The sequence below is a fragment of the Chlorocebus sabaeus genome, chromosome 17, assembly GCF_047675955.1.
Source record: "Chlorocebus sabaeus isolate Y175 chromosome 17, mChlSab1.0.hap1, whole genome shotgun sequence".
Lineage (NCBI taxonomy): Eukaryota > Metazoa > Chordata > Mammalia > Primates > Cercopithecidae > Chlorocebus > Chlorocebus sabaeus.
Window position 1 is genome coordinate 32,306,724 of NC_132920.1, and position 24,866 is coordinate 32,331,589.

General features: G+C 50.1%; 1 protein-coding gene across 2 annotated transcripts in view; it reads right to left on the minus strand.

Annotated features, from left to right (window-relative positions):
- Positions 1-1,413: 1,413 nt before the first annotated feature.
- NOTCH4 (notch receptor 4) overlaps positions 1,414-24,866 on the minus strand; it is a 29,535-nt gene continuing 6,082 nt past the window's right edge. The window contains exons 9-30 of one of the 2 annotated variants that reach the window (XM_007973002.3): positions 24,640-24,753; positions 23,814-23,927; positions 23,607-23,729; positions 21,787-21,946; positions 20,676-20,821; positions 20,254-20,406; positions 19,702-19,819; positions 19,389-19,476; positions 19,039-19,192; positions 17,099-17,283; positions 10,728-10,980; positions 10,362-10,474; positions 8,354-8,877; positions 7,396-7,779; positions 7,110-7,285; positions 5,184-5,403; positions 4,907-4,988; positions 4,679-4,817; positions 3,874-4,169; positions 3,500-3,647; positions 2,900-2,997; positions 1,414-2,721 (exon numbers count right to left, since the gene is read on the minus strand). In XM_007973002.3, the coding sequence (XP_007971193.3) occupies positions 2,008-2,721; positions 2,900-2,997; positions 3,500-3,647; positions 3,874-4,169; positions 4,679-4,817; positions 4,907-4,988; positions 5,184-5,403; positions 7,110-7,285; positions 7,396-7,779; positions 8,354-8,877; positions 10,362-10,474; positions 10,728-10,980; positions 17,099-17,283; positions 19,039-19,192; positions 19,389-19,476; positions 19,702-19,819; positions 20,254-20,406; positions 20,676-20,821; positions 21,787-21,946; positions 23,607-23,729; positions 23,814-23,927; positions 24,640-24,753 (4,502 nt within the window). In that variant the 3' untranslated portion in view covers positions 1,414-2,007. The remainder of the gene's footprint in view (positions 2,722-2,899; positions 2,998-3,499; positions 3,648-3,873; positions 4,170-4,678; positions 4,818-4,906; positions 4,989-5,183; positions 5,404-7,109; positions 7,286-7,395; positions 7,780-8,353; positions 8,878-10,361; positions 10,475-10,727; positions 10,981-17,098; positions 17,284-19,038; positions 19,193-19,388; positions 19,477-19,701; positions 19,820-20,253; positions 20,407-20,675; positions 20,822-21,786; positions 21,947-23,606; positions 23,730-23,813; positions 23,928-24,639; positions 24,754-24,866) is intronic. The other variant, XM_007973003.3, reaches the window with a different exon arrangement.

The window sequence follows — 24,866 nt, forward strand, 5'->3', positions numbered from 1 at the left end:
ACTGCACTCCAGCCTGGGTGACAGAGCGAGACTCCATCTCCAAAATAAAAATAAAATAAAATAAAATAAAATAAAATATACACTCTATTAAGGAGACAAGATGTGTACCAAATGTGAGAGCACAGGAAGGCTTCATTTTGGAAACTTAGAGTTTAGTGCAGATAAGGGGCAAGGGAAAACCTATTTTGGGTATAAGAGATGTAGATATGGAAAAATGAGAGGCTGAGGTGGGAAGACTGCTTGAGCCCAGGAGGTTGTGGCTGCAGTGAGCCATTTGTGCCACTGCACTCCAGCCTGGGCAACAGAGCAAGACCCTGTTTCAGAAAAAGAAAGAAATGAAATGAAATCGAAAAGGGAGAGGACTACCTCTCTGGCTTGGTCTTTGATCAATGCTAATCAGGTTGGTTGGCATCAAGGAAGGAGCAGGGCAGACAACCATTTGGTACCTCTAAATGGCAGCCTGTCATGTTAGGGAGTTTATAGCTGAGTGATTTGGAATGTGAAATGTGATGAAGAAGAGATCTGGTCCTGCCACTTATTCCTTTGCAATCTTGGGCAGATCTCTGTACCTCAATTTCTGAAAGAGTGAAATAGGGTTTTAATAGCACCTACTTCATAGAGTTGATGTATTAAATGTAATAAAGCACTTGATGCATAGTGGATACTCAATAAACTGTAGATATTATTGGCTTTCAAAATGCCTCATGACTCCATGTTTCAAACCTAGCAACATGTTGCTGCAAGGTGGACAGTTTCTTTAAGACACTCTCTCCATCTACTTGACTTGTGGCCTTAGGAATCTCCTAAGTGGCCATAACTAAAAGGGACAAAGGATGAGGGACAAAGTGTGTGCATCATCTAGTGCAGTGGTCTCCTATCTTTTTGGCACCAGGGAAGAGTTTCATGGAAGACAATTATTCCATGGTCAGTGGGGATGGGGGGCTGGTTTCAGTATGAAACTGTTCCACCCCAGATCATTAGGCATTAGATTCTCATAAGAAGCAAGAAACTTAGATCCCTTGCATGCGCAGTTCACAATAGGGTTCGAGCTCCTATGAGAATCTAATGCTTATGCTTATCTGACAGGAGGTGGAGCTTGGGCAGTAATGCTTGCTCACCTCCTGCTGTGTGGCCCAGCTCCTAAGAGGCCATGAACCAGTACCAGTCTGCAGCCCAGGGGTTGGGGACCCCTGACCTAGTGTGTGTGTGGGTTCTCCCTTGGCTACTAGACTCTTGCTTTCAGATAATACCCTAAATTGTCATAGGGCCCCTAAATATACTTATTCTTGCTTTTAAACTATACTTACATCCTCCATTCAATGCAAATGCTGAGCTGAAAGCACAAAATGCTGACACTATGCAGTCACTCCCATCTTTTTTCCCATTCTTCTCCCCAACTCCTCCAAAAAAAGGTAACACTTCAAATCAGCTTTATTATGGGTGACAGATTTAGGGTTCTTAAATAGTGATAGCAGTGGCTAGAAGAAGCGCTTCATCCCCGCAGTGGAGTTTCTTTGTTGTGAGGGGAGGGAATGCAAGGAGTCATCAGCTGGGGCGGCCCTTGGCCACTTTTCAGCATCTACACAGTGCCTGGCACATAGTTGGTGTCCAATAAATATTTGTCAGCCATTTGTGGGCAGTGGGGACAATGGATGAAGGGAGCTCCCTTTGGAAACCATATATAGGAAAGAACATCTTACATCCCATATGCCTGTAATTCTTGGTTCCAATTTAGGGGTATTTCCACTCCACTCTGCCCTCCTGTGGCCTGTCTTATTTTCTGGAGGAGGACTGGGCCTGTCTCATCCTAGCATCGTAAACCCTCTTTCCAGAGCTGCAGCTTCTCCATGTGGAAGATGCCTGCTCTGGTGGGCATACATTCATTTTAGGAGAGAAACTAAACTCACAACCCTTCATTTTTGGGGCTCCATCTTGAAACCAGGAAGGCCTTCCAGCCTGCCTTTTAATGGGTAATCATTTTGGAATTCCTCCCTACCATGTATTCTCCTATTTTTTGCCCTCTCCTCCTTGGTTTATGGGCATTTCTTGGTGGGCTGGGGGACCCCAGTCAAGTTGAGGGGATCCCCGCTCCGGGGACGGAGTAAGGCAAGAAGGCGGGTTTGGAATGTTAGACGCAGGACCGCAAGCTCCCAGGGCCACCCAATCACAGGGCCAGTCATCCGTTGGGCCCCTGCCTCCGCGCCTGGCAGCCACTCCGTAGCTTCCTCGCATCATCGCAGGGTTGGGCCGAGGCCCGCGCATGCCTGCAGAAAACCTACGGCCGCGAGGGGGCGGGCCTCCTCCTGCTCCTCCTCCCGAGAAGCTCCGGCAATGAGAATAGGCCCCGCCCCCCCGCACAGCCAAGTCTACGGACCAAGTCCGAGCCTGCCGACAAGCTCCGCCCCCACGAGGGCCTGCTCCGGCTGACAGCGTCCGGCAGCGCGGCAGAGCCCCGCCCCCATGCGGGGGCACGCTTACAGACGCCGTCCGTGCGCGCGGGAAGGGCCCGGACTCGCGGCCCGGCGTGGCTTTGTGACGGGCTTCTAGTGGCCCCGCCCCTTCCAGCAGCGTCAGTAGATCCCAGTGGTTTCGTTGGCGAGCGACGTCCGCGGGCGCTATCCCAGCCTGGTCCCGCAGCTCTCGGGCTGCCCCCAGCCCCAGCAGCAGCTGGGCTACTTCCACCGCTCCTTCCCGTGCCGCCAGGAACAGCGGCGTCTGCTCCTGCACAGCAGGAAAGAGCCAGGGGCGATATCAGGGCAGGCCACGTCCACAGGACTGGGCCTTTCTACCTTCACTTACGGGACCACTGGCCCCTCTCCCTTCAGGGTTTGCGGGTTACCGCACTTTCCGTCTCTCCTGCGCCCGACTGTTTTGTGGGAAGCCCTCTGTCCCATCTAACCCTGCTGTCCTGGGCGTCTTTATCGGCTCCGGCCTGGAGGAGCGAGCGGGCGGCTCGGGCGTTGTTCACGGCAGCAGCCCAGTGCAGCGCAGTTTTCCCTAGGGGACGACGTGGGAGGTTGTTACCGCTGTTGGGGGCCAGACGCCTGGGTTCCGGTTTCCCACGGGTTCTGTCCTTGGGGGAAGGGCTATTTGGGCCGGTTGGTCCCTCAAAGGCGGGAAGCGTTGCCCAGGAGACTACCGGCCTGCAGGAAGTGTTGCCCTGGTGACGTCACCAGTGCGCGGGAGGGACAATGGGGCATTGTTCTGGGGTCGGTGAGACTGGGAGACCGTCTCACCCGACGAGATCCCGCCCCCTTTCCACAGACACTCTCTTCCATGCCAGTTCCCCAGTAAGCTGGAGCAGAGGGCCAGTGTGGTGTTGACGGTAGAAGTTGGGGGGGAAACTCACACGGCCCGTATTTCCACCGCATCGCAGATTGACAGCCTTAACAGCAGGATGAGAGGGAATGCCCCTCCGCTGCACCTATATTTTGCACTCCATCTCCCACCCCATCTGCTCAACTTCTCTACAGCACACATCACCCCTTTCTCTACATACCCCATTTATCTCTGGCCCCCACGTCTGCTTGGGCTGCAATCAGTTCTTCAACCAGGTCTTCCACTGCCAGTCTGGCAGCCAGCATCAAGGGTGTGGTCCCGTCCTCTGTGCGAGCGTCCACTGCAGTTTGTCTGCTACGGAGCAGAAGCTGGGGAGACAGAGGGCCAGTGACCCCTGGGGTACCCTGGACTGCCAACTCAAGTTCCTTACACTTTTAACCCCACTCGCAATCCATATTCAGCCATCCTCCGCAGTTTCCCTGTCAGGTTCCCAATCACACCAGTTTCCTCTTTGTCAAACTCTAGGGGATGCTTCTGTCCAGCTTTACTTGTAAGCTCGCCCCATTCCCTGTAGGGACCTCAGTGTGTGCCAACCTGGCAGACCTCGCGAGCATCAGCAGCCACAGCAGCATGAAGGGGTGTGCGCCCCGCGCGGTCTGGCTGGTTGGGGTTGGCTCCAGCCTCAAGGAGGCGGCGGGCAGCGGTTGGCCGGGAGAATCGGGCAGCCAGGTGCAGGGGGGTCTCCCCAGTGCCCACGGTGTGAGCCTGGGGACAGGCCCCTCCATCCAGCAGAGGTTCCCAGGGCCCAGGACATCCCAACCATGCCCCTTGGAAGGTCCTGGACTCTACTTCCCCACAGCAAACCGCGGACATCAGGGGTGTCACCCCATCTGTTGGTAAGACATGAGTAATGGGTCAATCTAAACGACACAACAAGGGGGAAGGGACAACATGTAAGCTCAGAGAGAAAACCTGAGGTGTTGGGAAGCTAAGTTCCGGTTCTGTGTGGCTTTAGTCAAGTGACTTTTCTACTTTTCTCTGACTTCAGTTTCTTCCTCTGTAAAAGGAACCTGCAGCTTAATTCTCTGACATTCCAGGGCAGTGGTTTTCTCAAACGAGTCTGGATCAGATTCACCTGAAGGGCTTATTAAAACAGATTGCCTAACATCTTCAATTCCTGAGTCAGTTGCTCTGTAGTGGAGCGCAATAATTTGCATTTCTAACAAATTCCCAGGTGATGCTGATTCTGCTGTCTGAGGACCACACTTTGAGAATCATTTTTCTAAGGCACTAGTCTAAAATTAGTTCCTCTAGTTCTGATATTAAAGGACTCTCTGATTCTAATAGGGTCTAAAGACTTTTTTTTTTTTTTTTTCTTGGTCTGGGTTGACCCACATACCAGGTCCACGGGTGTCCAGGTCAGGGGCTTCCATCTCGGATTCCTGGGGAGGAGTTAGCATGGCAGCCTGAGGGAGCTCCCCACAGCCACCACTCAGAGACCAGAACTGGCACTTGGAGGGTGGGCCTGTTTCTTCAGCCTTTGGGTAAGAGCAAGGATCAGTGAAGGTTGATTTGCCCTTTCATCCCTTCCATCACCTCCAGATCATACTTGCCCCAGCCCGTTCACCTGGCCCACCTCCTCTCCCTCCTCAGGGCCTGAGCACATCACAACTCCGTCCTCATCAACTTCTGCCTCTGGCTTCAGTGCCCTGGAAGGAAATGGGTGGGTAGAGGTTACACGGAATTATGACCATCAGGGTCTCCAAGATTTCCAGTAGGGTTCCCACCCCTCTCTCCTTCCCCTATCTTTGACTTCTGCAATAGTATTTCTTATCTTTTATAATTGTAAATATCACCATAGGAGAGACTTCCCTTCCTGAGCCTGGGTTTCTCCTCATTCTCACTTGAGGCCAATGCTGTCCTCGCCCAGTGGGGGCCGGCGTCGGTGGGGAGCTGACTGAGTCCTAGGCCGTCGAGTGAAACCAGGGGGCAGCCAGAGAGCTCCATGCTCTCGGCGTCGACGCCGGATGAGCTGGAGGACGAGAAGAGCCCCTAGGGCCAGGAGAATCACCCCAGCCACTGGGGAGCACAGCACAGGCCAGGGAAGCTGGTTGGCAGGGGGTGCTGGTGGGAGAGACAGAGTCACAAAGAGAGGCCACTCCTGGTGAGACTGATTACTATTGGGAGACCTTTGTACAAGTTTAATAGCCTGTCTTTGCCTTGGTTTCTTTATCTGCAAAATGGGGATGATAATATAGGTTGAGGTTGGGCACAGTGGCTCATGCCTGTAATCCCAGCACTTTGGGAGGCTGAGGCAGGTGGATCATATGAGGCCAGGAGTTTAAGACCAGCCTGGCCAACATGGCAAAATCCCCTCTCTACTAAAAATACAAAAATTAGCGGCCAAGTGCGGTGGCTCACGCCTGTAATCTCAGCACTTTGGGAGGCTGAGGCGGGCGGATCACGAGGTCAGGAGATCGAGACCATCCTGTTTAACGTGGTGAAACCCCGTCTCTACTAAAAATACAAAAAATTAGCTGGGTGTGGTGGCGGGTGCCTGTAGTCCCAGCTACTTGGGAGGCTGAGGCAGGAGAATGGCGTGAACCCGGGAGGTGGAGCTTGCAGTTAGCCGAGATCACGCCACTGCACGCCAGCCTGGGTGACAAGGCGAGACTCTGTCTCAAAACAAAACACAAAACCCAAAAAGCAAAAAAAATTAGCAGGGCGTGGTGGCATGCCATTGTAATTCCAGCTACTCGGGAGTCTGAGGCAAGAGAATTGCTTAAACCCGAGAGGCAGAGGTTGCAGTAAGCCAAGATGGTGTCACTGTACTCCAGTCTGGGTGACAGAGTGAGATTCTGTCTCAGAAAACAAACGCATAAAAAAACAGGTTGAGTATCCATGATCCCAATCCCAAATCTGAAATGTTCCAAAGTCTGAAACTTTTAGAGTACCAACATGACGCTTAAAGGAAATGCTCACTGTAGCATTTGGACATTGTATTAGGAATGCTGAACCGGTATAATGCAAATATTCCAAAATAAAAAAATCCGAAATCTGAAACACTTTTGTTCCCAAGCATTTCAGATGAGGGATACTCAACCAGCAGTATGTGCCTCATGGGGTTGTGGGGGAGGATTAAATGAGGTAACAATGTAAAATGCTTGGAGTAAGGCACAGAGTGAGTATGATATAGCAGTTCTTCTTCTTCTTTTTTTTTTTTTTGAGATGGACTCTCACTCTGTCGCCCAGGCTGGATGGAGTGCTGTGGCGCGATCTCGGCTCACTGCAAGCTCCATCTCCCGGGTTCACGCCATTCTCCTGCCTCAGCCTCCCGACTAGCTGGGACTACTGGCGCCCGCCACCACACCAAGCTAATTTTTTTTAGTTTTAGTAGAGACGGGATTTCACCGCGTTAGCCAGGATGATCTCGATCTTCTGACCTCGTGATCCGCCTGCCTTGGTCTCCCAAAGTGCTTGGATTACAGGCGTGAGCCACTGCGCCCGACCTATTATTCTTTCATGTACTGAGTTGTCTGATACGAAGACGATTAGATATTCTCAGTCTGGTAGAGAAGATAAACCATCCCTTTGTTGGAGGGCTATGACAGAGGTTAGGATAATGTGCTTAGGGAAATAAGGAAGGAGACTGTAGAACAAATGGGCCAGTGGGAGATTCAATTAGAGAAAGTGGGATTAGGGAAAGTAAGTCCCCACAAAGAACATTTTCAGTCTCAGTTGTCCTGTTTGATGCAGCCTCCATTGCCTGTTGCTAGCATGAGAGCTGGCCTGGGAACAGAGGTCAGAGAAAGTGGCAAGGGGTCACCTACCAGTGCCTGCATGAGGGTGGACAGCCAGCAGTGGTCCAGGCAGCAGGGGCTCCAGGGCTCCCACTGCAGCCATCGCAGCAAGGAAGCGGAGTAGAAGCCCAGGGTCCCAGGGACAGCGGGATGCCGGGGGGTCAGGGCCACAGCGGGACAAATCCACACCCATTACCACCACAAACCTGTAGGGGAGGCACCTCAGAGACCTCTGTGTTGGTCCTTGGCTCCCTTCCCTCCCTCTGCCCTCTTAAAAAAACTGGGGTCTGGCCCTTCCCTCCACCTAACTTCTTACCCAGCACTGAGGGAGTCGGTCTCCTTGCCCAGGGGCTGCGTTTGAGGGGCTGATCTCTCCTGATAGGAGGGGTCCCGAGTTCCTCCTAGCTTTTCTTCAGCCCGGGCCCCAGGATAGGGGTACACCATGTCCCTGCCGTCACGATCCTTCCTTACCCAGAGTCCCACCCTCAGAGTCAGGGACAACACCCGGGCCAGGGCAAACAGCTGCTGGTCTAGGGCTGGGGGGCTCAGTACCACCAGCAGGGCCAGGGAGGGCCCCCACTCTGGGTCCCCATCTTCAGGCCTGCAGTCACCTCCATCCCAGCCACACTCTGCAGTGTTGCAGCCTTTCTCACAGTGCCCGTTGTGGAAGTGATCGTGGCAGTACTGGTCATAGGCTGGACTGTGGGGTGAGGAGAGGGGGACTCAGGACCTCCCTAAAACCTGACTCTTCTCTTCACCCTAGAGAGAATTCCCCATATTTTGTGCCCTCCAGGGCTTTGGTTGCTAAGTGAGGGCAGCTGTGGAGCAATGAGCTTAGTCAAGTCCTGGATGGTAGTCCAGACACCCCAGTGTCTGCTAACACCCCTGTCTCCCTAGACTGTCCCCTCTCTCTACCCTCCCAAGCTGTCCTCTGTTTCTGAAGGAGAGTCTAAGGACTTTTCCTTCTGTGAGGTGCTGACTGCTAGGGGAGATACTCCATGGCAGCAAGGCTTAGGGAGGGAGGCTTGAGGCCTGAGTTCCCACAACTCTCGGAGAGGAGCCCAAAGGCCATGCCCCACATTAAGTATTGATGCCACCCCATTACCCTAGGTTGGAGTCCAGAGTCTTCGACCCTTATTTAGTGATAGTTATTAGGGTAGAAACTCCCTGGAGCCTGCGGCTGTGGCCACACTGTAACTCAGAGCCATCTACGTCCTTCCTCCTCCTCTCACCCACCCCTCTCCTTCCCTGGTTCCAGGGGATTTCAGGCTCACGTGCAGGCTGGAGGGGTCTCACAGTCGTAGCCATCAAACAGACACTCTTCAGAGTCACACTGTGGGTGGCACTGCCCGTCCCGGAAGAGAAGCCAGCACCGAGAGTGGGAGGGGCAGCCCTTCCAGGGGTCTGGGACTCCCAGAGAGCAGTCCCCTCCATCCCAATTTCCTCCTGGGCCACTGCAGCCAGCATCGCACGCCCCATCTCCACTTCTGCCCTCACACCCCTTGGCTCCGGGCTTCTGACACCGGGGCCCTGGAGAGCTGTGAGGGCAGGAGCATCGAAAGCCTGGGCCCCCCAAGCCCGTGGTCTCTGAGCAGCTGCCATTGTATAGGCATGGGGAGGGAGGGCCACAGCCTTTAGGAGCTGGTGGGGTCAGGCAGTCAGGACCCCCATAGCCATTGAGGCAGGCACAGCGTGGTGGGAAGCCTGGCTTAGGGGAGGGCAGACACAAGCCTCCGTGGTGGCAGTGATGGAGGCCGCAGGAAGGGGCCCTGTGGCTGCAGGTGGGGCCTTCAAAACCCTGTGGAGGGGAGGGGAGATATTGGAGATGGAACTTGCATCATTCTTCCCACTCCCCATCAAGCAAATTGTTGGGTTAAGATGGTTCAGAGGGTCCTAGAGTCTCATATCTAAAAGGCACCTCAGAGAGCATCAAGTTAATCATTTTGTGGATGTTGAAACCATGTCCCATAGTAATTTCACACAATGACATATTACATTATTTTGAAAATGGATGAAGCACAGTTGAGTGCAACAACCTGATGGACTGTGGCATTATAGTGCCAGTTCTAGAAGACTAAACAGTAATAGAATGCTATTATTATTATTATTATTATTATTATTATTATTTTGAGACAGAGTTTCAGTCTTGTTGTCCAGGCTGGAGTGCAAAATAGTGCGATCTCGGCTCACTACAACCTCTGCCTGCCAGGTTCAAGTGATTCTCCTGCCTCAGCTTCCCCAATAGCTGGGATTACAGGCATGCATCACCACGCCCAGCTAATTTTATGTTTTTGTAGAGACAGGGTTTCACCATGTTTGTCAGGCTGGTCTTGAACTCCTGACCTCAGGTGATCCGCCTGCCTCGGCCTCCCAAAGTACTGGGATTACAGGTGTGAGCCACCATGCCCGGCCGGTTATTATATTATTATCTTACTCCTTAGAAATAGGATCATATATCTTCCTCTTCCTTTAGAGAGGGAACAGGATACAGGAGGAGGACATAAGTAGATGTAAGTTATTAATATTGAAATTATTGGCCGGACGCGGTGGCTCAAGCCTGTAATCCCAGCACTTTGGGAGGCCGAGACGGGCGGATCATGAGGTCAGGAGATCGAGACCATCCTGGGTAATACGGTGAAACCCCGTCTCTACTAAAAAATACAAAAAACTAGCTGGGCGAGGTGGCAGGCGCCTGTAGTCCTAGCTACACGGGAGGCTGAGGCAGGAGAATGGCGTAAACCCGGGAGGCGGAGCTTGCAGTAAGCTGAGATCCAGCTACTGCACTCCAGCCCGGGTAACAGAGCAAGACTCCGTCTAAAAAAAAAAAAAAAGAAAGAAATTATTGGGTTAGGTTCATGGGTGTTACATTGTTAGAATAATAAAATAAAAGAAGACCAGGCATAAACCAGTGACAGTATATCAGGAACCAAAGCTTAAGATTAGTCTAATTCCATGCATCTGAGACCCATAAATACATACACATACACACACAGTTAAAATAACCTATCTGAGGCCACCCACCACGCAGCTTGAGCTTGGGGAACTCCTGACCTTCCCTTAGGCAACGCCTGTGATTTCTGAAAATTCCATTCATGCTATCAGCTGCCTGCTTTTCCTTTGACTGCTTCTGAGAGACACTTGCCACTGTGAACTTGGCATGGCTTTTTCCAATAATTTCCACATCAGTGCTCCCCAACAGTCCCTTCTGGGATTCCAACTGAGGTATTCTTGCCTTTTGTCAGTATAGGGGGCAACAGAGAAGGCAGATTTGTGGTCACTTGCCTTGGGGCAGTGGCAGATGAAACCCAGGGGTGATCCTGCTGTGGCCTCACAGGTCCCTCCATGAAAGCAGGGTTGGCTGTGGCAGGGGTCTATCTCCACCTCACACCATTGGCCTGTAATTGTGGGGGAGATTAGACGTCACACACTGCATCAGTCACTGCCTCTGTCTTAGCCCATTCCTGGATGTTAGCCCAGTGCTAGATGTGCAGGTGAAGGGCTCCTGGGGCATCTTTTCTGGGTGGGGTGGGCGTGGAGGCAGGGGATGGACCAGGTGATGGCTGCCACATGGGTGGAGACTGTCTGGCTCTCCATGGTCTGCTCAGCTGTGCTCCAGACATGCTTGTGCCCCTTGTCCTGGGGCCTCACCTGTGTGTCCAGGAAGACACTGGCAGTAGAAGGCATTGGCCAGAGAGTGGCAGGCTGCAGTGCCTGTGGGGTGGCAGGGCTGGTCCAGACACTCGTCCACGTCTCCCTCACAGCGTAGCCCCACAAAGCCTGGAGGGCAGGCACAGTGGAAGCCTCCAGGTTTGGGGGTGCAGGTTCCATGGTTGTGACAGGGTTGGGACTGACAAGCATCAAGTTCCTTTGAGCAGTTCTGTCCATTGTAGCCTGGGGCGCACTGCAGACAAAGAGGGTTAGACAGGGAACCAGTGGATGAGCCCAATCTAGCACTACAAGGGACCCAGCTCAAGACAGTTTGTCCAGTCCCCCACCTTCCAGCTCAACAGCATCACTCAACTCACCATCCATCATGGCCATGCGTCATAACCCTTCTACCTCAACTGCCCATGAGACACAATTGTTTGGTGACACACAACTCAACCTTCCCCAGTCCCAAACAATCTCTGTGACACACTGCCACCAAACACAGCACCATTTTTGGTAAAACCTTCCTCCCCTACTAAATACCCACCAGGCTCTCTAATACTTTATTAATTCATAAGCATCTACTGAATGCCTACTTTGTGTCAGGCACCGTTTTAGGCACTAGGAATATGAAGAAAGTTAGAACTCATTCCTATTTCCTGGGAGCTCTCAGTCAACCAGAGGAAAGAAATGGCTAGCATTTATTGCATGATTTATATACGTAACCTAAAAATCCCCCGAATGACATTTTATTTGGGTTATCTCATTCGATTTTTACTTTGCACGTAAGGAAGCTGAGTCTCTGAAAGGTTAAGTGACTTGTGCAAGTCAAATAGCTATAGGTGGCAGAACTGGGAATCAATGAAGGTCTGTGACTCCATAACCAATGCTCTCAACCATTTTCTGCTTCTTCATGCCACTCAGCTAGTGAAAGAAGGGTCATTGGCAAGATCTGTACCACATGCTGGCTTCCTTGCAAGAGGAAGGAGAGTGTGCAAGAGTAGAGTACCAGGAAGGCAGGCTTCAAAGAGGGAGAAGGGAATTCACAAAGAATCCAGGGAGTGGTCAGAGAGCTGGAAGGAACAGGTGATGGGAGTGTTTTGGAGGAGGGAACTTCATAAAAGAAGTAAAACTGAGTAATGGGTGCCCAGAGGTTTACTACTGATCAGTATACTGCTTTTGTTTATGTTTGAAAATGTTCATAATAAAAGGTTAACAAATAAAATAAAAAAGTGAGAAAAGAGGGTAGGTTAGGGGATCTGTCTTGAGCCTTCTCTCAAAAGTTGTGGTTCTGGCTGGGCATGGTGGCTCAGGCCTGTAATCCCAGCAGTTTGGGAGGTCAAGGCGAGTGGATCACTTGAGGTCAGGAGTTTGAGACCAACATGGTGAAATCCCATCTTTACTAAAAATACAAAGAAAAAAAATTAGCTAGGTATGGTGGCAGATACCTGTAATCCCAGCTACTGGGGAAGCTGAGGCAGGAGAATTGCTTGAACCAGGGAGGTAGAGGTTGCAGTAACCCGAGATTGTACCATTACACTCCAGCCTGAGCGACAGAACAAGACTCTGTCTCCAAAAAAAAAAAAAAAAAAAAAAAAGGTTGTGGTTCTATATCTCAAAATAATAAAGGTCATATGTGACAAACCCACAGCTAACATCATATTGAATGGGGAAAAGTTGAAAGCCTTTCCTCTAAGATCTGGAACAAGACCAGGATGCTTACTTTCACTATCTTTATTCAAAGTAATACTGGAAGTCCCGGCCAGAGCAATTAGGCAGGAGAAAGAAAGAAAGGGCATCAAAATTGCAAAGGAAGAAATCAAATTATCCATATTCACAGGTGACATAATCCTATATTTAGAAAAACCTAAAGAAAACAGTTTAGAAACAAATTCAGTAAAGCTGTAAGATGCAAAATCAATGTAGAAAAAGTAGTAGCATTCCTATACACTAACAGCAAACAATCTGAAAAAGAAATCAAGAAAGCAATCCCATTTATAATAGTTACAAAAAATAAAAACAAACAAATACATTTAACCAAAGAAGTGAAAGAGTACTGCAATGACAGCTATAAAACGCTGATGAAATAAATTGAAGGGGACACAAAAAAATGGAAAGATATCCTGTGTTCATGGATTGGAAGAATGAATACTGTTAAAATGTCTGTGCTTACCAAAGTGATCTACAGAGTCATGCAACCCCTATGAAAATACCATTGATATTCTTTACAGAAATAGAAAAAACAACCCTAAAATTTATCTGAGCTGTAAAAGACCCAAATAGCCAAAGCAGTCTTGAGCAAAAAGAACAAAGCTAGAGGCACCACACTACCTGTCTTCAAAATATACTATAAAGTGATAGTAACCAAAAGAGCATGGTGCTGGCATAAAAAACAGACACATAGATCAATGGAATGGAACAGAGAGCCCAGAAAAACAAGTCCAAACATTTACAGCCAACTTACTTACTTTCTTTTTTCTTTTCTTTTTTTTTTTTGAGATGGGAGTCTTGCTCTGTTGCCCAGGCTGGAGTGCAATGGCATGATCTCGGCTCACTGCAACCTCTACCTCCTTGGTTCAAGCGATTCTCCTGCCTCAGCCTCCTGAGAAGCTGGGATTACAGGTGCACACCACCACGCCCAGCTAATTTTTGTATTTTTAGTAGAGACGAGGGTTTCACCATGTTGGTCAGGCTGGTCTTGAACTCATGACCTTGTGATCTGCCCATCTCGCCTTCCCAAAGTGCTGGGATTATAGGCATGAGCCACCGCTCCTGGCCAGCCAACTTACTTTCAACAAAGGCACCAAGTACACACATTGGGGAAAGGGCACTCTCTTCAATAAATGGTGCTGGGAAAACTGGATATCCATATGCAGAAGAAACTAAACCTAGGCCGGGCGTGGTGGCTCATGCCTGTAATCCCAGCACTTTGGGAGGCAGAGGTGGGTGGGTCACCTGAGATCAGGAGTTTGAGACCAGCCTGACCAATATGGTGAAACCCCATCTCTACTAAAATTACAAAAATTAGCTGGGCATAGTAGCATGCACCTGTAGTCCCAGCTACTCAGGAGGCTGAGGCAGGAGAATCGCTTGAACCCAGGAGGCGGAGGTTGCAGTGAGCTGAGATCATACCACTGCACTCCAGACTGGGCAACAGAGTGAGACTCCATCTCAAAAAAAAAAAAAAAATCACAAAAAACGAAACCTCTATCTGTCATCATATACAAAATAGATTAAAGCCCGTACATGTACAACTGGAAACTATGAAGCCACTAAAAAAAGAAAATTCGGCCGGGCATGGTGGGTCACACCTGTAATCCCAGTACTTTGGGAGGCTGAAGCGGGCAGATTACAAGGTCAGGAGTTTGAGACCAGCCTGGCCAACATGGTGAAACCCTGTCTCTACTAAAAATACAAAAAAAAAAAAAAAAAAAAAAAAAAAAAAGCTGGGCGTGGTGGTGGGCGCCTGTAATTTCAACTACTTGGGAGGCTGAGGCAGGAGAATCGCTGCAACCCGGGAGGCAGAGGTTGCAGTGAGCCCAGTTCGCGCCACTGCACTCCAGCCCAGGCAAAGGTGTAAGACTTGGTCTCAAAAAAAAAAAAAAAAAAAAAAAAAAAAAAAAGTCATTTGGAAAATGCTTCAAGACATTGGTCTGGGCAAAAGTTTTTTGGGTAAGACCTCAACCCTCAACAGCACAGACAACAAAAGCGAAAATAGACAAATGTGATTACATCAAGCTAAAAAGTGTCTGTGCAGCAGAGGAAACAATCAACAGAGTGAAGGGGAACCTACAGAATAGAAGAAAATATTTGCAAACTATCCATCTGACAAGGGATTAATAATCAGAATATATAAAGAACTCAACAGCAAACACTACCACTACCACCACTGACAAATAATATGGTTTAAAAAATGGGCAATTGATCTGAACAGACATTTCTCAAAAGAAGAGATACAAATGGCCAACAGGTATATGGATGGAAATCAGGGAAATGTAAATCAAAACCACAATGAGATATCATCTCACACCAGTTAAAGTGGCTATTATTGAAAAGACAAGGGCCAAGTGCGGTGACTCACGCCTGTAATCCCAGCACTTTCAGAGGTTGAGGCGGGAGGATCACTTGAGGTCAGGAGTTCGAGACCATCCTGGCCAACATGGTGAAATCCCATCTCTACTAAAAATATAAAAAATTAGCCAAGCGTGGTGGTCCACACCTGTGATCCCAGCTACTCGGGAGGCTGAGGCACAAGAATTGCTTGAATCTGGGAGGCAGAGGTTGCAGTGAGCTGAGATCAAGTCACTGTGCTCCAGCCTGGGCAACAGAGCAAGACTCTGTCGAAAAACAGGAAAAAAAAAAAAAAACAACAAAAAAGACCCCAAAAAATAGCAGATGCTGGCAAGGATGCAGAGAAAGGGCAACTCTCATATGCTGTTGGTGGGAATGTAAACTAACATAGCCAGTATGGAGAAAAGCATGGAAGTTTCCCAAAAATTAAAAAAAGATCTACCATATGATCAATCTACTGTTGATTACATATCCAAAGGAAATCGGTATCTTGAAGAGATATCTGAACCCCCTTGTTTATTGCAGCACTGTTCCCAATAGCTAACATATGGAATTAACCTAAGTGCCATCAACAAATGAATGGAAAAAAGAAACTGTGGCATATATACACAATGGAATATTATTCAACCAGAAAAAGAATGAAATCCTATCATTTTTAGCCACATGGATGAGACTGAAGGACATTATGTTAAGTGAAATAAGCCAAGCATGGAAAGACAAATACTGCACATCTCTCACTTTCACCTTTGTGCCACTTCCTTAGTTAGTCCTGACCTTTCTTGCATTCCAGATAGAAACTTACATCAGCCTCCTATTGCATGTCTAATATTGCTCCTCACTCACATGTGGGAGCTAAAAAAGTTAGTCTCATGGAACTGGAGTAGAATTATGGCTACCAGAGGTTAGAAAGGGTGGCAGGGAGGGGGAGATGAAGAGAGGTTGGTTAACGGATACAAAATTATGGTCATATAGAAGGAATAAGTTCTAGTGTTAGATAGCAGAGAAGGATGATGATAGTTAACAATTTGTATTTCAAAATAACTAGAAGAGAGGATTTGGAATGTTCTCGACACAAAGAAATGATAAATGTTTGAGATGATAGATATCCCAATTACCCTGATCTGATCATGACACATTGTATGCATGTATCAAAATATCACATGTGGCCAGGTGTGGTGGCTCATGCCTGTAATCTTATCACTTTGGCAGGCTGAGCGGGTGGATTGCCTGAGGTCAGGAGTTCTGAGACCAGCCTGCCCAACATGATGAAAACCCCATCTCTACTAAAAATACAAAAATTAGCCTGGCGTGGTGGTGCATGCCTGTAATCCCAGCTACTCGGCAGGTTGAGACATGAGAATTGCTTGAACCTGGAAGGCGGGGGTTGCAGTGAGCCAAGATCGTGCCACTGCACTTCAGCCTGGGGGATAGAGCGACTCTGTCTCCAAAAACAAAAAGACAAAACAAAACAAAAAAACCTCACATGTACCCCATAGATATGTACGACTATTGTGTGTCAATAACAAAAGAAAATAAAATGGCAACCACACACACAAAAAAGGTTGTGGTTCTAAGCATATGAATCATAGACTTGAATGCCAGTTTTGCCTCTCCCAGCTGAGTGACCTGGACCACGAAGAAGAGACCCTAATCAGCCTGGGGAGAAGTTAGGGACATCTTCCTGAGGAAGGTGCCCCTGAACACCAGCCCGTGGAAGAGGGGTTGGGAAGGCCATTCCAGGTAGTGTCAATAGCAGGGATAAAGGCTGAGAGGCAAGAATCAGTATGGGGTGTGTGGGAAAGTCAGCAGCAGTTTTGTGTTGCTGGAGCAGAGAGTAGGAGGGTGAGATGGGGAGAGCTGAGGCCTGAGAGGCAGGCAGGGCTGGGTCATGCAGGCCTTGGACTTTATTCTGAATGAGGCAGGCAGCCACTGAAGGTTCAGCAGGGGACAGACAGGTCAGCTGGACATTTTCAGTAGAGTATCCTGGTCATGGGGTAAAAGCTGAACCTGTAGAAGGACAAGTGTGGAGGCAGGGACCATAGTTAGGAGACTGATGCAAGTATCTACCTGGAATGCAACAAAGGTCAGGACTCAGGCAGTGGGACAAAGGGCGAAGGTGAAACACAGACTTGAGAAAACTTCAGGAGATAAAGTGGCATGACTTTGTGGTTAGTTGGGTGTGTGGGGTTTAAAAAAAAGGGAGGAGAAATGGATACACTGGGTCTTCCCTCAGTCACTACTGTCTCTCCCATCCAGACCGCCCTTGTCTTTCCTCCCCCTTCTCCTGCAGACCCTCTCACCTGGCAGAGATACCCACTGGGCTGGGCCATGCAGGTGGCCCCGTGCTGGCAAGGCCTGGACTCACATGGGTTCACATGATCCTGGCACAGGCTGCCTTGGAATCCAGGGGGGCAGTGGCAGAAATAGGAGGGGCCACTGTCGACACAGAGGCCTCCATTCTGGCAAAGGGAAGAGACGTCTATGCCTAGGGAGAGAGACAAACAGGGATATATAAAGACGAATGGGGGGCCGGGCGCGGTGGCTCACGCCTGTAATCCCAGCACTTTGGGAGGCTGAGGCAGGTGGATCACGAGGTCAGGAGTTTCAGACCAGCCTGGCAAACATGGTGAAACCCCATCTCTACTAAAAATACAAAAAATTAGTCGGGCATTGTGGCGGGCGCCTGTAATCCCAGCTACTTGGGAGGCTGAGGCAAGAGAATCACTTGAACCTGGGAGATGGAGTTTGTAGTAAGCCGAAATGGTGCCATTGCACTCCAGCCTGGGCTATAGAGCAAGACTCCATCTCAAAAAAAAAAAAAAAAAAAAAAAAAAAAAGATAAGTGGGGATGTGGCCAGGTGCTGTGGCTCACACCTGTAATCTCAGCACTTTGGGAGGCTGAGACAGGTGTATCACTGAGGTCAGGAGTTTGAGACCAGTCTGGCCAACATGATGAAACCCCGTCTCTATTAAAAATACAAAAAAATAAAAATAAAAAAATTAGCTGGGCATGGTGGCACACGAATCCCGGCTACTTGGGAAGCGGAGGTAGGAGAATCACTTGAACCTAGGAGGCGGAGGTTGCAGTGAGCCGAGAACGTGCCACTGCACTCCAGCCTGGGTGGCAGAGTGGGACTCCATTTCATAAAGAAAAAGATAAGTTGGGAGGATGAAGGGTATATTCAGGGCCCAAACCCTGGGTGTAGAGGCCTTTACCTTGGGGACCACTAACATTCCTGGGTGGAGGCCACTCTGGGCCCAAGGAGTTAATAACTCCTGGCACTGAAGAAATTAGAACATCGAGTTTTACCTCTCTCCTCACCCTTTCTGCCAGAATGTTGGAGACATACCTCTAAAGCTTATCGTAGTGTTAAAGTAACTGTGTTCTTGGCTTAAAATAAGGCTTGAGCAAGAAATAATTCAAGGGATGCCTCAGGTGAGGACATGTGGCTTGAGTCTGTCCCCTGAGTTCTGCATTCCTTTGATGTTCTCTCCCTGTGATTCCCATCAGCTCTCCCTTAACGCCATCATAGTCTCTTTCCTGAGGTCGTCTCATATCAAGCCTTATTCTCAGTATTATAGTTGCCTATAGGGCAGGTGCAGTTGTAGCCAGAGGGCTGGGGGTAGCAGGTCCCCCCATGGGCACAGAGTGCAGAGACGCAGCCCCCAGCTCTGCCTCACACTCTGGCCCTGTCCAACCCGTGTCACACACACATGAGGATCTGGTTGTAAAGAGAAAGGGAGGGTTCTTCTCTTCTCCTACTGCATCTGCTCCCCTCCCTGCTGCCTGGACCCCATGACTTCCTCCTCTTCTTATTTTAGTGTTCTTTGTCAAAGAGGTTGGCGTGACATTGAAGTGAATGGGGTGGGGTGAAATGCGTTGAGTGTAGCTGGATTAAGTGTGGTCCACTCTGCCTGGGTTATGATGATCAGGACAGAGTTGAGTTGTTTACGCTGAGTCATGTCCCTCATGGTTGGGCTAAACTGGAATCCTGTGGAATGGGCTGGTTGGTGTTGCTTGAATTGTGTTAAATGAGGTAACAGGAATTGCGTTAGGCTTCTCTGATTGCACAGTTCAACACCCGTGCAATCAAGAACTGATTTGTCTGTGTGGTTTTGATTCTCAGGTGGTTGTTTTGGCCAAAGGCTGTGTGGATGCCCGCAGGAATGGGGCAGGTGAGAACACCCATGTTTTCTTCATCTGCTCTCCAGTCAGTGCTGGGGTTGGTTGGTTGGTTACCTTGGCTCAGTGCAGCCTTCTGGCAGGAGGACAGTGGAAGGTTGCAGAGAGGCCCGGTCCATCCCTGGAGGCACAAGCAGTGGAAGGAGGGCCCAGTCTGGAGGCAGTGGGAATTGCGTGGACAGGGCTTCTGGGCACATAAGTCCATCAGAGTCTGAGGGGTGGGAGGGAGTGTGAGGCAGGACACAGCATTAGATTCCCAGCCCAGAGATGGTCCTCTGCTCACTCCAGCTCCTCGAAATCCCTTACTTCAAAAACTCTCTCCTGAATGGCCTGGGACCGGGTGACCCTCCCTGGTTTCCCTCCCAGCCACTTCCCTCCTCAGCACACCTGGCTTCAATGGCCCTCACCTGGCAGCTGCCTCCGGTGTAGCCAGTGGGGCAGAGGCAGCGGGGACCCTGAGGGCTGTCCTGGCAGGTTGCCCTATTCCTACAGGGGCTGAACAAGACAGAGACAGGGCATGATAGGAAGAAGTTCGGGAAACAAGGGGAAGGTAGTGTGTGATATTGTTGGGAGGCAACCACTGGGAGGTGGCAAGCCAGGAGGGAAGGCGGAACGAGGGGTGTGAGGTGGGAGGCAGCCTGGAGCCCAAGGGGAGATGAGAGGAGGGATGGGAAGGATGAGGGGCTTTCTTCCTTCTAGGGGTCTTTGTGCCTTGCTCACCTGTCTGCACAACTGGGGCGGATCTTTCCCTCACAGCGCCGGCCCTGGAAGCCCATGGCACAGAGGCAGGAGAAGGTGCCGGGTCTGTTCACGCAGGTACCCCCATTGAAGCACGGGGCTGGAGAGAGGAGGCTGTGAGGGTTTGGATTCCTTGCCTGTAACCTGACCTGTGACCTCAGTCACACTGTACATAGGACATACACCCCCCCCAAAAATGACAGCTCACTGCCATCCAATTAATTTTTATTTATTTATATAATACTTTATTTTTTTTCAGATAGGGTTTTGCTCTGTTACCCAGGCAGTGGTGCCATCACAGCTCACTGTAGCCTCAACCTCCTGGGCTCAAGTCATTCTCCCACCTCAGCTTCCCGAGTATCTGGGACTACAGGCCTTAGCCACTGTGTGCCCAGCTAATTTAGAGATGGAGTTTCATTATGTTTCTTAGGTTGGTCTGTCCAATTAAATTTTTAAAAATATGACACAAGCATACCCTCCCCAGTTCCTCCATTCTCCTGTGGCCCCCAGCCCCATGACACAGTGGGCACTCACCAGACACACAGTAGTCAGTGATGGTTTGGCACTGGGGACCTGTGTGGCTTGGAGGGCAGGTGCAGTAGTAGCCTCCAGGGCTAGGGTTGCAGGAGCCACCATTGAGACATGGCCCTGAGTGACAAGCTGTCATCTCCTCACTACAGGTAGGCCCTGAAGGAAACAGGTGGGGGCTGAGAAAAGGTGTCCTCCTTCCCTCCCTCCACTCTCCTCCTCTTTCCTTTTCCTTCCCTTCCTCATCCCAAACCCTATTATTCTCTCCCATCAACCTCCTTTCTCACCACCTCCCACACATCACCCGTGTCCCCTGCAGCCCAGTTCTCCTTAGTGGTGACTGAGACACAGGGCCCATGGTCACCTGCCTTACCCTTGACTTAGGAGGTGACCAGCACAGGGTGTATATGGTTTAGGGAGAGTCTCACCTGTGTAGCCTATAGGGCAGGTGCAGTTGTAGCCAGAGGGCTGGGGGTAGCAGGTCCCCCCATGGGCACAGGGTGCAGAGACGCAGCCCCCTAGCTCTGCCTCACACTCTGGTCCCGTCCAACCCACGTCACACACACATGAGGATCTGGTTGTAAAGAGAAAGGGGAGGGTTTTTCTCTTCTCCTACTGCATCTGCTCCCCTCCCTGCTGCCTGGACCCCTATGACTTCCTCTTCTTTTGGCCCTGAGATTCTGGCCTCTTTCTTCAGTGACTTTGCTCTTAGCACCGCCCCCATCCTCCCCAACACCTGCTCATTTTCTCCAACTAGATATGTGCATATATACGTTTATATATATGTGTGTGTGTATATATATTCTTTCTGTAACTTGCTTATTTTCTGTCTTTCTTCATTAGAATGAAAGCTGCACGAGAGCAGTGGCTTTGTCTCTTTTGCTTTGTGCTGTTCCCCCAAGGCCTGGAACAGTAGCCACACAAAGTAGGTGCTCAGCAGATTTTTTTTTTTTTTTTTTGAGACAGAGTCTTGCTCTGTCGCCCAGGCTGGAGTGCAGTGGCATGACCTTGGCTCACTGCAACCTCTGCCTCTTGGGTTCAAGCAATCCTTCCGCTTCAGCCTCCCAAGTGGCTGGGATTACAGGTGCGCCACCATGCCCAGCTAATTTTTGTATTTTTGGTAGCTATGGGGTTTCACCATGTTGGCCAGGCTGGTGTTGAACTGCTGATCTCAGTTGATCCGCCCACCTCGGCCTCCCAAAGTACTGGGATTACTGGCGTGAGACCGTAATCAGCACTGTGCCAGGCCTCTGCAGATATTTTTCTAATGAATGATTAATTTGCCCTGGGATTTAATGCTCTTCTTTTTGCTCTGATCCCCTGGCCTTCTGTTTCCACCAGTTTTTGTGGACTCTCTTCTTCTTGGATGACACTTACCAGTTGAGCCCTCCCACTGCCTCGCCCTAAGAACTTTGCCATCTCCTTCCTTTTCCCCATTGGTCATTTCTCACAGACCTACACCTCACTGGCTGTCTTCTCCCGTCCTAGTGAAGGGAGCCCAAAGCAGGGGGCAGATGGGGAGGGCCTGGAAGATGTTACCTCTGGCAGTGCCCATGGTGGCAGGTGCAGTTGTCCTCAGGTGGGGCACAGCCAGGGCTTCCATCAGGACACAGACAGTTGGCCTTGTCTTTCTGGTCCTTACATATCTGCTTGGGCTGGCACAGGTTGGGAGCACACAGGGGAACCTCACAGAGCTGGCCTGGGGTGCGAAGATGGGTCAAAAAGAAAACAGCTCCTCCACATCCTTCATTGGGCTAAAGGCTACTTCTTATGCGTGCCTTAATCCCCATGAACCCATGAACCTGTCCTTCAGTGGCTCCCTATTGCCTTTAAGATATTGTTTAACTTGCTCAGAATGATACGCAGAGTCCTGCAGGACATGACGTTTGTGCAACAACTGCATTTCTCATCTTTGCCTTGCTGCACCCTTAACTCTGGCTTTCTTACAGTTCCTTAAATGGGGTGGGTTTTTCTTCCATCTGTGTCTTTGCACATGCAGTTATCTCCAGCTAAAACACGCTATCTGGCACTCTATTTAGACAAACTCCTTTCTTTCTTTTCTTTCCTTCCTTCCTTTTTCCTTTCTCTCTCTTTCCTTCCTTCCTCTCTCCTTCCTTCCTTCCTTCCTTCCTTCCTTCCTTCCTTCCTTCCTTCCTTCCTTCCTTCCTTCCTTCTTTCTTTCTTTCTTTCTTTCTTTCTTTCTTTCTTTCTTTCTTTCTTTCTTTTCTTTCTCTTTCTTTCCTTCTTTCTTTCTTTCTTTCTTTCCCTCCCTTCCTTCCTTCCTTCCCTCCCTCCCTCCTTCCTTCCTTCCTTCCTTCCTTCCTTCCTTCCTTCCTTCCTTCCTTCCTTCCTTCCTTCTCTTTCTCCCTTTCCTTCCCTCCCCTTCTGTCCCCTCCCCTCCCTTCCCCTCCCCTCCTTCCCTCCCTCCCTTCCTTCCTTCCTTCCTTCCTTCCTTCCTTCCTTCCTTCCTTCCTTCCTTCCTTCCTTCCTTCCTTCTTTCCTTCCTTCCTTTCCTTCTTTCCTTCCTTCCTTCGTTTCTTTCTTTCTTTTTTTTTTTTTGGAGACGGAATCTTCCTCTGTCGCCCAGGCTGGAGTGCAGTGGTTCGATCTCAGCTCACTGCAACCCCTGCCTCCCGGGTTCAAGGGATTCTCCTGCCTCAGCCTCCCCAGTAGCTGGGATTACAGGCGCCCGCCACCACGCCCGGCTAATTTTTGTATTTTTAATAGAGGTGAGGTTTCACCATGTTGGCCAGGCTGGTCTTGAACTCCTGATCTCAGGTGATCCACCTGCCTTGGCCTCTCAAAGTGCTGAGACTACAGGCGTGAGCCACCACACCCAGTCTCTGCTTATCTTTCAAGACTCATCTCAGCCATCACCTCCTCTATTTTTTGTCTGGGTTGGCTGGTCCTCTGTGCTCCTGTAGCATCCTGCACATTTTTCTCTCAGAGCACCTCTGTGGGCTATAATCAACAGGAGACCTGTTGGTCTCTCTGTATTAGACTTAAAGTCACATGAGGATGGCAACTGTCTTACTCAGATTTGCCTCTGTATCTGGCATAGTAGGCACTTAGTAAGTGCTTGCTAAATAAGCAAGTGAATGCCTTTTCTTTGAGCCCCGTCCTCTGCTCCTGAGCCCCAATCACACCATTTACATTTGGCCCATGTGGGCCCTACGGTAACCCCTGCCCTTGTCCCCATGGTTGTACAATTGTGCAGGTTTTACACTAAATATTTTTAAAGGATACCATTCTCATTCTATTCTCACATCCCAACCATCAAACACCCACCAATGAACTCTGCCCCAACCCAAATGGAATAAGATACTCTGCCAGTTCTTTCCAATGCCTCCCCTGCTAACCTGTGAAACCAGAGGGGCAGAGGCAAAAGAAGGCTCCTGGAAGATCAAGGCAGCTGGCTCCAATGGGACATGGGTCACTCAGGCACTCATCCACCTCTGTTTGACAGCGTGGCCCTTCAAAACCTGTGGCACAGCAGGAAGATCAGGGACCTGCACGGACATCTGCCTCCTGCCCCGCTGTCCCCCACAGTGTGTGCCCCAGTTTACCTGGGAGACACTTGCAGTGGAAGGCTCCAGGTTGGTCCTGGCACTGCCCACCATTGGCACAGGGAGAGCTGCTGCACTCATCGATATCCTCCTCACATCGGGTGCCGGCGAATCCTAGTGGGGTGGAATTGGGTGAGGAGAGGAGGCCAAGGTCATCGAGGGAGGCACAGCATGGAAAGGTGAACTTGCAGAGCTTCCCAGAGAAGACACCTGGGGCAGGTGGACGTGGGGTAACAGGAGAGTGATGCGGAAAAGGTGAAGCTCAGCCTCCTGCCAGCTGTGTGACTTTGGGAAAGCTGGTCAACCCTCTAGGCCCCAGTTTCCTGTTCTGTGTAAAAGGGGAATAATAATGGAACCTACCTCATGATATTGTTAAAAAGATTAAATGACATAACGCCTGAAAAGTACACAGCCAAATGGCTAGCCTGGAGTAAATGGTGAGTAAATGTAGTTATTACAGTAGCAGGGGACAGAGGGGTGTCAGGTGAGGCTGGAGAAGAAAGGCTTGGGGCAGCTTTCCCTGGGTTTATGATGAGAGTGCCAAGACCAGCCTGGGACCTCAACATGCATACACAGAGGCTGTGCAGGAGGGCTGGAAAGGAGGGATCGTTGGGTGATTTGGCAGGACAGAGATGAGAATGGGCAAGTAAGCAAGGGAAGATTTGGGGATGTAACAGTAGAGATTTTGGGGAGCAAAGACAGATTTGGAGGACTCTTTGGCTAGTCTAGAGAGAGCTTCAAGAGGCCTTGGGTGATTGCTGGGCCTGAACTCTGCAGGTTCAGAAACCTGGGGTCTGAGGGTGGCCAGAGTGGCATCTATACTCACCAGGCAGGCAGATGCACTGGAAGCCATTGAGCAGGTCATGGCAATCCGCATGGTTCAGGCAGGGATCTGAGGCACACTCATTGGTTTCCACCTCACAGAGCTGCCCCTCTAAGCCTGGGGACATGGGGATCATGAGGGCTGTGGCTCAGCCAGGTCTGCCTGGGAGATCTGTACTCTAGAATCAGCCCTGCTCCCGACGCGCTCAGGCGGTCCTCCCCTGAGGTGCT